The following is a 13,230-nucleotide window of genomic DNA, read 5'->3' on the forward strand; positions in this document are numbered from 1 at the left end:
TCTCATACTATTTTATTTAATTTTGTAAATCAGTTAATTTTTATAATAATGTCTTGTAGAACAATTTAATTTATTTATGCAACACAAATTCTACAATTTTACCAGTTCACTCTGATCAGAGTAAAATATTCTTAATCCATGTATGACATATAATCAGTTTAAGATTTGCATCGGAAAAGTGATAATACAATCTCAATGAGATTGAATAATAATACAATCTAAAAGCTTCAACTATTTTTGTTGAGCAGAAACCGAACGAATATATAATATTATTCATTTACATCTACAACTATTATTCATGTATAAGTTAATTATCAGTTACCAAAATAAATCTTAAATATATATTAGATTTATTAAATCATGATCATGACGAGAATAGAATGACACGACGTGCATTGTGATAACACAGGATTTATTCGTCACCACATAAGCAAAGGAACAACGCATCGCCTCTCAGCGTTGTAGGCCGATGACTTATTCGACACACGTACGAATACTGCTGACACAACATCAAGCTTTCAGCTTCCTTTATTCGACACGGATACCGCTAAGGCATTAATTAGTTCCGCTTGAAGGAGGTGAGCTTCCGGAAGTTCTCCCATTCCTTCTCCCACACCACCGCCTCGTACCCGGCGGACGCGCCCTTCTCGTTTTTGGCCACCAGCAGCAGTTTGTAGTTGACCCCGGCCACCACCTGGCTCTGAGCTTGCACCACGTTCACCAAGGTCAGAGGCTCCTTCGCCTCTTTGTTGTGCTCGGAGACAGCGAATACAGCGATATCATGGACGTGGGGGTTGTTAACGTCTACCGGAGTCCAACTACCGAGTTTTTCCTATCCAAAGCGAGATGGAGCATGAGCAGCAAAAAAAGAGAAGAGTATAGATCAGGAGGAAGAAGATGATGATGATGAAATGGTGAAAGGCGGCTCGATGTAATATTGGCCACTCACCTGAATCAGCACGAAGGACTCGAGCTTCTTCTCGCCCTTCAAGGACTCGTACACAACTGCCACGTACTTAGCCGTGGATAATCCATCCTTCACCTTCAGCGTGAGGTTATAGTTCATCCCGCTCACTAACTGCTTCTGACCGGCCAGCACCTGAGAGAGTTCGAGACCCTTGTTCTCCTGAACGTTATACTGGGAGACTGCGAACACGGCGATCTCACGCACATGGGGGTCGTTGAGGTCCCGGATGGGCTGCAAGCCGCCCGGAAACTGAGCATGAGAGGTCGAGACGGAGGAGGAGACGAGGAGGAGGAGAAGCATAGCGAGAAGGCGACTCATGGTGAGGTAGGTTGATGGGTTCGCTTGGAGTAGGTGAGTGAATGGCAAAGAAAGGGGAGAGGGGATGAGCTTCTTATAGCGCTGGCGGTGCAATGGATGAGCTGTGAACAGTAATTCAGTTGTGTTCACCTTCGCCCGGACCCCGTTTGCATCTTCGCCCTGTTGGGCTGATGGCCCATATTCAGCCCATGTGGGCTTTATCAGCCCACAGCTCACACCCCCTCTTAACCTAACCCTAATTAAGATTAGGGGGGTGTGGTGGCTGCGTTTTAGAGGCAGATTAAAGCTATAAAAAGGCAGCAACGAGGCAGATCTTTGCAGCGACGAGATTCCAAAGAGAAGAAAGAGAACAAGGCAGAAGAGGAAGAGAAAGAAAGGGAAGAAGACAAGGACAACGCAGAGAGACTGTTCACAATCATCTAGCAGTGTTCTCATCTCAGGTTAGATCAAATCTACAGTAGGCTCTTGCTGTGATTACTTGGGAGGTTTTAGATATTGTGGGCAGTAACGTGATCCTTGTATTCCAGTTATTCTCTTGTGGTTGTTGCTTGGGTTTTGGGCAAGAGATTGAGATTTGTATATTCATTATTCTCATAGTGGATTATCTCTAGTTTGCCCCGTGGTTTTTACCCTTCACATTGAAGGGGTTTTCCACGTATATCTTGGTGTTCTGTTTGATTGTGTTTCCATTTTATTCCGCTGCGTATTTTGGTCTTCTAGTATTTGTTCCTATACAAAGGTTATTCCTGTTTATATCCCCATCAACTGGTATCAGAGCGGGGTTTTGGTGATTTAATTTTTGTATTTGAACATGGAGGCCAGTAATATTTCTCGCATGATTAGTTTGAATGGAAATAATTGGATGATATGGAAACCAAGAATGGAAGATCTCTTGTATTGCAAAGATTTGTATGGACTTTTGCAAGGGGATAGTGCAAAACCTACAACTATGATAGATGATGAGTGGAAGAGGTTAGATCGAAAAACAATTGGATTTATTAGACAGTGGCTTGATGATAGTGTATTTCACCATGTTTCTACTGAAATTTCTGCATATTCTCTTTGGAAAAAATTGGAAAGTCTCTATGAAAGAAAAACAGCTGGCAACAAAGCTTTTTTGATCAGAAAACTTGTGAACCTAAAATATAGAGAGGGTGCTTCTATTGCTGAGCATTTGAATGAAATGCAGAGTATTACTAACCAGTTATCCTCTATGAGAATGTCTCTTGATGATGAGTTGCAGGCATTGTTACTTCTCAGTTCATTACCAGAAAGTTTGGAGACACTGGTGGTTTCCCTAAGTAATTCTGCGCCAGATGGTATTGTCACTATGAGTCAAGTAACAAGCAGTTTGTTGAATGAGGAGTTGAGAAGAAAGAGTTCGGCAACATCTCAGAATGATTCACAGGCACTTATCTCAGAGAACAGAGGAAGGTCAAAGTCTAGAAGCAGTTCACGTATGGGTAGGAGCAAGTCAAGATCAAGAAAAGATATTGTTTGCTATAACTGTGGTGAGAAAGGACATTACAAGAACCAATGTAAGCAACCTAAGAAGAACAAGAAAAAGGGAAAAGAAGTGGAGTCTACAGAGTCAAAGGATAATACTACAGCTACAGTGCAGGGTGGTGATTATTTGATTTTGTCTCCTTCTGATGATATTTTTTCTTGTGTGTGTCAGGATCTTGAGTGGGTGATTGACACAGGTGCTTCTTATCATGCTACACCACGGAGGGAGTTTTTTGCTACATACAGGTCTGGAAACTTTGGTGTTGTCAAGATGGGCAACTATGGCACAGCAGACATCATTGGCATGGGTGATATCCATTTAAAGACCAACCTTGGCTGTAAGTTGGTACTTAAGGACGTGAGGCATGTGGTTGACTTGAGGCTAAATTTAATTTCAGTTGGAAGACTAGATGATGAAGAGTATGAAAGCAGATTTCACAGAGGGCAATGGAAGCTCAGTAAGGGTTCTCTTGTTATAGCTAATGGAAAGAAATGTCATACTTTGTACAGGTTGCAGGCTAAAGCTTATGGTGAGCAGTTAAATGCTACAGAGAAAGACTTCAGTATGGAGTTGTGGCATAGGCGATTGGGACACATGAGCGAGAAGGGGCTGCAAGCTCTTTCCAAGAGAGAGGTATTACCAGATCTCAGAGGTATACATCTGAACCCTTGTATTGATTGTTTGGCTGGTAAACAATATAGAGTTTCATTTGCTAGTGCTGCTTTGTCTAGAAAAATGCATGCCTTAGACCGTGTTTATACAGATGTATGTGGTCCTTTGAGGACAAAAACTCCTGGTGGATCTGTTGATGTTCTTGGTATAAGTGGTGCACTTTATTTTGTCACTTTTATAGATGATTTTTCCAGGAAAGTTTGGGCTTATGCTTTGAAGACCAAAGATCAGGTTATTAATGTCTTCAAAGAGTTTCATGCCAGGGTTGAAAGGGAGACAGAAAGGAAATTGAAATGCATAAGATCAGATAATGGTGGTGAGTATATGGGATTGTTTAATGACTATTGCAGGTCGCATGGGATCCAACATGAGATGACAGTTCCTGGTACACCTCAGCATAATGCAATTGCAAAGAGGATGAACCGCACCATCATGGAAAAGATCAGATGTATGCTTTCGCAGGCCAAGCTACCCAAAAGGTTTTGGGATGAGGCTTTGAGGACTGCAGTTGATGTGATCAACTTATCACCATGTACAGCCCTAGATGGTGATGTTGCAGAGCATGTATGGTCAGGGAAAGATGTTTCCTACAGGCATTTGAGAGTGTTTGGTTGTCGTGCATTTGCACATGTTCCAGATAATGAGAGGTCCAAGCTAGATGGTAAGTCTAAAGAATGTATTTTTCTTGGTTACTCACATGATCAGTTTGGTTACAGGCTTTGGGATCCAGAAAAGCAGAAGGTGTTCAGGAGTAGAGATGTGGTCTTCTTTGAGGATCAAACCTTTGAGGATTTGAAGAAGAAGGCACCAGCCAAGACTTCTGTAGAAGGATTAGCAGATTGTGACCCAGTTATTCCTCCAGTATATCAGGGTGATGGGAGAGATGTGCAGGAAAATAGTGTAGAGCCTGATATTGATTTACCTGCAGGACATGTTGAGCAAGAAGAAGTAGGAGAGCAAGTTCCCGCAGAACCTCAATTGAGAAGATCTTCTAGACAACGTCAACCTTCCAGAAGATACTCTACAGATGAGTATGTGATGCTTACTAATGCAGGTGAACCAAAGAGTTACCAGGAACCAGTTGAGAGTGAGCAGAAAGAGAAGTGGTTAGTTGCTATGCAGGAAGAGATGGATGCTCTTCAGAAGAACCACACTTATGATTTGGTGCTGCTACCAAATGGAATGAAGGCCTTGAAGAACAAGTGGGTTTTTAGGTTGAAGACTCAAGAATATTGTTCTCAACCAAAGTACAAAGCTAGATTGGTTGTGAAAGGCTTTGGTCAAAAGAAAGGTATTGACTTTGAAGAGATATTTTCTCCTGTTGTTAAAATGTCTTCTATTCGTGTTGCTCTTGGTATTGCTGCTAGCCAGGACTTGGAGGTTGAGCAGTTAGATGTGAAGACAGCTTTCCTTCATGGTGATTTGGAGGAGGAAATTTATATGGAGCAACCAGAAGGCTTCAAAGTCAAAGGTAAAGATAATTTTGTCTGCAAGTTGAAGAAGAGCTTGTATGGGCTAAAGCAAGCTCCAAGACAGTGGTACAGAAAGTTTGATTCATTTATGACAGAAAATGGATACAAAAGAACGGCTTCAGATCATTTTGTGTACATCAAATGGTTTGGTGAGAATTTTATTATTCTCTTACTTTATGTTGATGACATACTTATTCTTGGAAAAGATATGTCTAAAATTGACAGGTTGAAGAAGGAACTGAGTGAGTCTTTTGCAATGAAGGATATGGGGCCAGCAAAGCAAATACTAGGCATGCAGATTTCTCATGACAGGAAAAACAAGAAGATTTGGTTGTCACAGGAGAAATACATCGAGAAGGTATTGGAAAGATTTAGTATGAGCAATGCTAAGCCAGTTGGTTCTCCTCTTGCAGGTCACTTCAAGTTGTGCTCAGAACAGAGTCCGTCAAGTGATGAGGAGAAGGAGAAAATGCAAAAGGTTCCTTATGCTTCAGCAGTTGGAAGTTTAATGTATGCAATGGTATGTACGAGGCCGGACATCGCATATGCAGTGGGTGTTACTAGCAGATTTCTTGCAAATCCAAGCAAAGAGCACTGGGCAGTAGTGAAGTGGATTTTTAGATATCTCAGAGGGAGCTCTAAGGTTTGTTTAAGCTTTGGAGGTGGACCACCTGCGTTAACAGGTTACACAGATGCAGATATGGCAAGAGATATAGATACGAGGAAGTCTACTTCAGGTTATGTACTTACTTTTGCAGGGGGAGCTGTGTCATGGCAATCCAGGTTACAAAGGTGTATTGCTCTCTCCACCATAGAAGCAGAATATATTGCTGCTACAGAGGTATGCAAAGAAATGTTATGGATGAAAGAATTCTTACAAGAATTGGGGCTGAAATAGAAAAATTATGTGATGCATTGTGACAGCCAGAGTGCCATCCATTTGTGTAAGAACCCAATGTTTCATTCCAAGTCAAAGCATATAGATGTCAGATACCACTGGATTCGAAATGTATTTGAAGAGAAGCAGTTGCAGCTTCAGAAAATTCATACAGATGACAACGGAGCAGACATGTTGACGAAGACCTTAACAAAAGAAAGACAGGAGATATGCCGACAGTTGGTCGGTATGGCTTCACATTGAGGAGTCATGGGACAGCCTCCCTTATGGGCTGAAGGGGGAGGTTGTTGGGCTGATGGCCCATATTCAGCCCATGTGGGCTTTATCAGCCCACAGCTCACACCCCCTCTTAACCTAACCCTAATTAAGATTAGGAGGGTGTGGTGGCTGCGTTTTAGAGGCAGATTAAAGCTATAAAAAGGCAGCAACGAGGCAGATCTTTGCAGCGACGAGATTCCAAAGAGAAGAAGGAGAACAAGGCAGAAGAGGAAGAGAAAGAAAGGGAAGAAGACAAGGACAACGCAGAGAGACTGTTCACAATCATCTAGCAGTGTTCTCATCTCAGGTTAGATCAAATCTACAGTAGGCTCTTGCTGTGATTACTTGGGAGGTTTTAGATATTGTGGGCAGTAACGTGATCCTTGTATTCCAGTTATTCTCTTGTGGTTGTTGCTTGGGTTTTGGGCAAGAGATTGAGATTTGTATATTCATTATTCTCATAGTGGATTATCTCTAGTTTGCCCCGTGGTTTTTACCCTTCACATTGAAGGGGTTTTCCACGTATATCTTGGTGTTCTGTTTGATTGTGTTTCCATTTTATTCCGCTGCGTATTTTGGTCTTCTAGTATTTGTTCCTATACAAAGGTTATTCCTGTTTATATCCCCATCACGCCCTTGGTCATCGCCTCCTTCATGTGTTTCCCCGGTTATTTTCTCCACGTGTTTCCTTGTTGGCTAAAAATTGTAACCCCCGCTGGCCATTGATTGTGATGGTGAGACAAATCTGGTCGCTTGTGCCTCGACCCATGCCCATATAAGCATATGCCGCCAATGTTGGTTGTCTGTGCAATGGGTGAGGACGAGAAGGATTAGGCACACGGTTGTTAGCCGATGGGCTCATCGTTGGCTCCATCCTATCCCTACATGCACCTTTGCCCTTGGTCACCTTGTCCTTTGTACATTTCTCCACTGCTTCACGATGCTGAGGATGAGGCACCATTGGTTGCCTATGCCTCTGCACGCACATAGGTCCTTGGTCGCTTGTGTCTCCATTGTTGGCCGCTTGTGTCACGAGCGAAGATGGTGAGGGTGAGGCACAAGGTCATCGACCAATAATGAAATTAGGCTTCATCTTCAGCACTCACGTGCATGCGTAGATGAGAGCATGATGTTCACGTGGATAACAGTGTTGGAGGACAATAATGAAAGGCCAGGAGAGACACCAAATGTCGTATAGAGGGTGAGAGTTTGATGTTCACGTGGATAACAGTGTTGGAGGACAATAATGAAAGGCCAGGAGAGACACCAAATGTCGTATAGAGGGTGAGAGTTTGATGTTCACGTGGATAACAGTGTTGGAGGACAATAATGAAAGGCCAGGAGAGACACCAAATGTCGTATAGAGGGTGAGAGTTTGATGGTCGCATAGTTGATTTAGTTGGATTGTTTGAGAATAAAAAACTATCTTTAGATGAGGATTCTAGTATTAGATCTTGATGTCACATGGATAATGCTCTGAGTCTTACTATGTTAATATATCGATAATTCAATCGAATTAACTTAGTTGATGGAAGGTTTCAGATCTTTGTTAAACAATACTTACCAAGCTAGGTTCAAGATTTATCTTTAATAAATTTTTTTTTTTTGTAATGAGAACAAAAGTCTAATATCTTAGGATAAGCCATCCAAAGTATAAATGTTTGAGATATTTGTTAAACTATACTTTAACCAAGTATAATTATGAAGATCTTTTGACGAAGATTTTTTAAAATATATAGCTCATTTAATTAAACAAATCAAAAGTTATGAGGTTGGAAAATTGATATGGGATTTTACTATCGACAATTAAAGTCTTTACTAATTAAACTTATTTATATCTTCGAAAATTTGTTTGGATAAGATCATATCTCTCAAACTTTTATAAATGAATCTAAAACACACCATTCGATATTATATGAACCAAGTTTATCTTTAAAGCACCTTTGGAACATCCGATTTAATTTCATTGGCTTAATCATCCTAAGCGACAAGGGTTTCTGTTCTTCAGTAACTTTTTCTTATTTTGCAATATGAAGAATATAAATGGGAAGAAATTGCCAAAAAAAAAAAAAGAATAGGCTACCACTAGAGAGGAAAACAACTCAGGAAAGAGCACTTGACGAACTTAAATAGAATTGAGTGACAATGTATTCGATGCAGATGAGGGGTGAGCCAAGGCATTTGAATGCATCGACCAACCATGGAATAAGTAAAATGGCAAGGAAGAAGAGGACAATAACGTCCATCCTCACTTGTTCTTGTGGGCAGAAGACGATATAATAGCTGCTGAAATTTTAGTCTTGGTGGGCACATAGAGCCAACAGACGTACGTGACTATCGTCCATGTCTTGTATACAGTAGCTGTTGAAACGTCAATTTTTCCCTCTAACATCACTAGGTGCTTAGAAAGGAGAGTTGATTGGTTCAATATTGATCTCCATTTTGATAGACTACTTGGACAGTGGGATGTGAAGAAATGAGAGAACGAAGAAAAGCACATTTCAATTAGTATCATATGAAGTCTATTTATATATAGTGAAAGATAAGATTTCTTTAACTGAGCAGAGAGAAAAGCTCATACAGTTGAGGAAATCTAATCAGCTATGCAGTTGAGGAAATCTCTCTGTTATCAGAGAAAATCTCTTTGTTATCATGCCCCCGCAAGATCGAGCTCCTATCAAGGATACCGATCTAGTTTGCGGGCTAGAGGCTTCGTGAGTGAGTCTGCTAGTTGATCAGTCATATGGACATGAGAGACACGAAGTTGATGTCTGATAACTTGATCTCGTACGAAGTGAAAGTCGATGGCAATGTGTTTCATGCATGAGTGGAACACTGGATTGACACATAAGTAGGTAGCTCCAACATTGTCACAATATATTGTAGGAGTATGGGTAGAGATGACTTTGAGTTCCTTGAGGAGATTTGTGACCCAATTGAGTTCAGCAGCAGCGGTAGCAATAGCACGATATTCAACTTCAATTGTAGATCGGGCCACTGTCTTTTGCTTCTTAGAACACTAACTGATTGGATTAGACCCAAAAAAAATAACACACCCTGACGTGGAGATTCTATCATCAAAGTTTCTCGCCCAATCAGCATCAGCAAAGGCATGAAGATGAAGTTGAGTGGTTTTGCGGAGAAAGAGACCATGATTAAGGGTCCCTTTAAGAAACCGCAAAATCCGTTTAACTGCAGACCAATGCATAGTAGAAGACTGGTGCATGCATTGAGATAATTTATTGACTGCAAATAAGATAACTGGACGGGTGAGAGCTTGATATTCACCCCCACCATCAGAGTAGACTGTTTTAATTGTAGATTGAAAGAAGTTTTCGACCAACTTTTTAAAGTTGGTAAAAATTGTTGAAACTTCTGACTTATGACGGAGAGGATAAATCCATGTGTACTTAGTAAAATAGTCTACAAAAACGATATAAAATCTAAACTTGTCAAAGGAAGTGATAGGAGCAGGACCCCAAACATCAGTATAAATAATTTCAAATGGTATAAAACATGATATGGAAGAAGAACCAAAAGGAAGTCTATGACTTTTATTATTGAGACAAGCATCACAATAAAAGCTATTATTTATAGGAGTAGAAAGAGAACAACGAGAAAGCAATTTATTTTAGATAGAGAGAGAGGGATGACCGAGACGACAATGCCACACATCGATTGGAGTTGCCACTGAGGAGTAAACATTGGGTTGTTTGAGTTGTGGAATGGACGACCATTCATAAACATTGTCCTTACTCTGACCTTGGAGAAAGAATTCAATAGAGGTATTATTTTATTTTTAAAATTAAGAAACAGAAATAAGATTTCGTTTAATGTGAGGTGCACACAAAACATCATCGAGTGTAAAAGTTATGGTAGGTGAATTAAGCATTGTGGAACTAGTATGAGTAATAGGAAGTCCTTTACCATCACCGATGATGATGTCGTCATGTCCACTATAGTTGTTGTGGATCGATAAGTTCTGTAGATCAGAGGTAATGTGGTGTGACGCACCAGAGTCCACGATCCAATTATGATCAGTAGTGTTTGGAGTAGTTGCGAGATTTGCTTGAGGCTAATATGATTGTGTAGGAAGTCGGGGTCGAGATCGATAGACCTTTGCAGAGTGACCGAGTTTATCACATAATTGGTAGACAACTCTTCGTTGATTTGTGTGTCGAGGGTGCCAGGACTGCTGATGATTGAAGTAGCCACCTTGGTTGTCATGATTGAAATGTTGATGATGTGGAGGAGGGGTTTGGTTGGAGCTCAAAGGTTCAGAAGACATCTTGGTCGAACCTTTGTTGATAGTCTTGTTATACTAATAGCCCCTCCTCATGGATTTTTGATTGACTTGAGCCATGATGGATGGTCCTAACAATTTATCCTCACGTTTGAGATATATCTCAAAATCAGTCAGCTTGTCGTAGAGTTCTTCGAACGACACTAGTGAATCACGTGCCCGTATTGCTGTTGCCAGTTCCTTGTACTCGTCTCCTAGGCCGTTGAGGATATGGACAATAACTTTTCATCACTGAGGGAATGACCTATCAAGGCCAAGTTATCGATAATAATCTTTATGTTGTGCAGATAATTAGTAACAGTACTTCCCTCTTGTTTTATTTTCATAAGTCCGGATAGGAGACTAAGCATACGAGTTCGTGAACGATTTACCAGGTGATTTACAACTTGCACCAGGCTTCGGCAGTAGTGTCACACGAAGATATGAGTGGGGCGAGGGATCCAACGACTGAAGCTTGAATTGCTTGAAGAATGAGACGATCCTGGCGTAACCATAGTTTGTGGTCCATATTTGATATTGGACTGGATGCTCCTAGGATGTCGATCATCGTTGGTGGATAAGGAAGAGAGCCATCGACATAGCCTAGAAGGTCATAGCCAAATAGAAGATTAGAAAATTGAGCACGCCATGATACATAGTTGCCACCTTTGGATAATTTGAAGGAGATGAGGGTTGCTGCATTTATGGAGATAAGATTTGTATGTGGGAAAGTACTATGATTCCCTGTTGGAACAGTAAGTGGAGTAACAGAGATAGATGATGAAGACATGGAAGATATGGACTACTATGTGGGAGCAAGTAGAAATATGTAGCAATGATAAGGATCAAAAGAAAAATAAAAAAGAAGAAGTGTTGGTACTTCTGCAGTAAGAAGCCAGGAAGAATGAACAAGTTCTAAGAAGTGTTGGTACATTTTTGCGGTAAGGAGGGAGGAAGAATAAAAAAAGAAATTTCTACAGTAAGGAGGAACCAAGAGTGCGTGCTCCCTGTGATGCAAAGTCACCAAATGCGTTGACTGGACCCAACAAATGCTTAGCGCTGCACCGTAGGCTTGGAACTTGGTGCGGTAGCAGTGGTCGAGACTGGAAGCAGGGAAGTTGCTGTCGAACGATCGATTGTGGGCGGCGAGTGGGGGGGCAGCTCCACCTAGGATCTGGAGAGGGGCGACTGCTGCATATGAGGAGAAATTTGGCAGCGGTGTGTGATAGAACCCTTGCAGATTCTAAACTTGGAGTTGATCTCTTTAGGGGATCGGCCCCCTTAGAACTCTATAGGGGTTCCTCCCTCCAAGTTGCTGCTCAAAGGCTGCAGAAAAGATTCATCTATTGCTTATGAAAAGAGAAGGAATACATGGCTATTTATAGGGCTTCTAAACCCTAACTCCTAATAGGACTTCTACTTAAGACTCTTACTTCTAACCAACTCCTAATAGGACTCCTACTCAAGACTCCTATTCCCTTACAACTCCTAATTCTTCTCTAAGAAAAAACCTCCTACATGAATGCCCCTCACAATTAGGACTCTCCTAGCTAGAGTCCTAACAGAATGTCCCTCTCAATTAGGACTCTCCTAGCTAGAGTTCTAACATTTTTACATGAATGTCCCTCTCAATTAGGACTCTCCAAGCTAGAGTCCTAACAGACCCGCCCTCTTCAAATCAGCCTTGTCCTCGAGGCTGATGATTCATGAATTCTGGGAATTTGATCTTCAAGTCGTCATAGTTCTCCCAAGTGGCATCTTCTTTTGGTAGGTTCGCCCACTGTATTAGCACTTCATTAGTGGGTCGTCGTCGTTGAGTCACGATCCGTCGATCAATAATGGCACTTGGCTGGGTTTGGAGTTCTCTTTGGGTAGTCATATTTGGTGGGTGGCTTTGGGCTGTCTCCAAGCACCTGTTTAAAACTTCCGGTTGGCTGTTGGTTTGTGGGTGATATGTCGTACTCCTTTTCAATTTAGTACCCTGCATATAGAATAACTTTGTCCAAAATCTGCTATTGAAGATGCAAGTAGAATTTGTCACAAGCACAATGCGTCCCTTATAGTGTAATTCTTTTGAGTCCCAATTGTAATGAGCCATGGGGCTTGGTGCTTCCTCCAATTTTTTTATAATCTTACTAGTATCTGAATCTTCCTGCCATTCCATCTTAATATCCTCAAGGAAGTCCCTGGTCAGAAGTGAAACAGTCGAAACTTCAACTTGCTCGGGTAGCTGCGAAAGCGCATCTACAAGAACATTCTCTTTCCCCTTTTTGTAAGTTATTTCAAAATCAAATCCAAGAAGTTTTGTTACCCATTTTTGCTGCTCGGAGGAAGATATCTTCTACTCCAAGAGATATTTTAGGCTTTTATGGTCGGTCTTGATTTGAAAGTATCGCCTGATCAAGTACAATCTCCACCTCGTTGCTGCACGCACAATGGCGAGCATCTCCTTATCATATGTTGACATATTTTGATCGGAGGGAGATAATGCCTTGCTAGTGTATGCGAGTGGTCGACCATCTTGCATGAGAATGGCTCCAATTCTGACTCCAGATGTGTCGGCCTCAATAATGAAGGGTCGGTTGAAATCTGGTAGTGTTAGCACCGGCGTCGTCGTCATGGCTGCCTTAAGTTTGTCGAAGGCAGCTGAGGCTCTGTCCAACCATTGGAAGACATCTTTTTCTAGTAAGGAAGTAAGTGGTGCACTGATCTTTCCATAGTTTTTCATGAACTTGCGGTAGTAGTCTGTTAAACCCAAAAAGCCATGTAGCAATTTTATGTTTCTCGAGGTCGGCCAGTTTTGCATTGCTCCAATTTTGAAGGGGTCCACTGCCACACCTTCCTCTGATATGATAT

The 13,230-nt window shown here is 41.4% G+C and overlaps 1 protein-coding gene across 1 annotated transcript; it reads right to left on the reverse strand.

Moving 5' to 3' along the window:
• Positions 1-395: 395 nt before the first annotated feature.
• Positions 396-1,337, reverse strand: LOC135605176 (cysteine proteinase inhibitor 1-like). Its single transcript, XM_065094955.1, has 2 exons — positions 950-1,337; positions 396-832 (listed from the first exon to the last, which is right to left on the reverse strand). The coding sequence occupies exons 1-2, from the start codon at positions 1,283-1,285 to the stop codon at positions 560-562; spliced, it is 609 nt and encodes a 202-aa protein (XP_064951027.1). The 5' UTR covers positions 1,286-1,337; the 3' UTR covers positions 396-559.
• Between the last annotated feature and the right edge of the window lie 11,893 nt (positions 1,338-13,230).

This window comes from Musa acuminata, chromosome BXJ2-2 (assembly GCF_036884655.1).
Source record: "Musa acuminata AAA Group cultivar baxijiao chromosome BXJ2-2, Cavendish_Baxijiao_AAA, whole genome shotgun sequence".
Taxonomy (NCBI): domain Eukaryota; kingdom Viridiplantae; phylum Streptophyta; class Magnoliopsida; order Zingiberales; family Musaceae; genus Musa; species Musa acuminata.

Excerpts from the sequence above, each read along its gene's own strand:
- LOC135605176 (XM_065094955.1), bottom strand. The coding sequence starts at position 1,285 with ATGAGTCGCCTTCTCGCTATGCTTCTCCTCCTCCTCGTCTCCTCCTCC. Across the intron at positions 833-949 it reads AGTCCTTCGTGCTGATTCAG|GAAAAACTCGGTAGTTGGAC; the intron begins GTGAGTGGCCAA and ends CGCTTTGGATAG.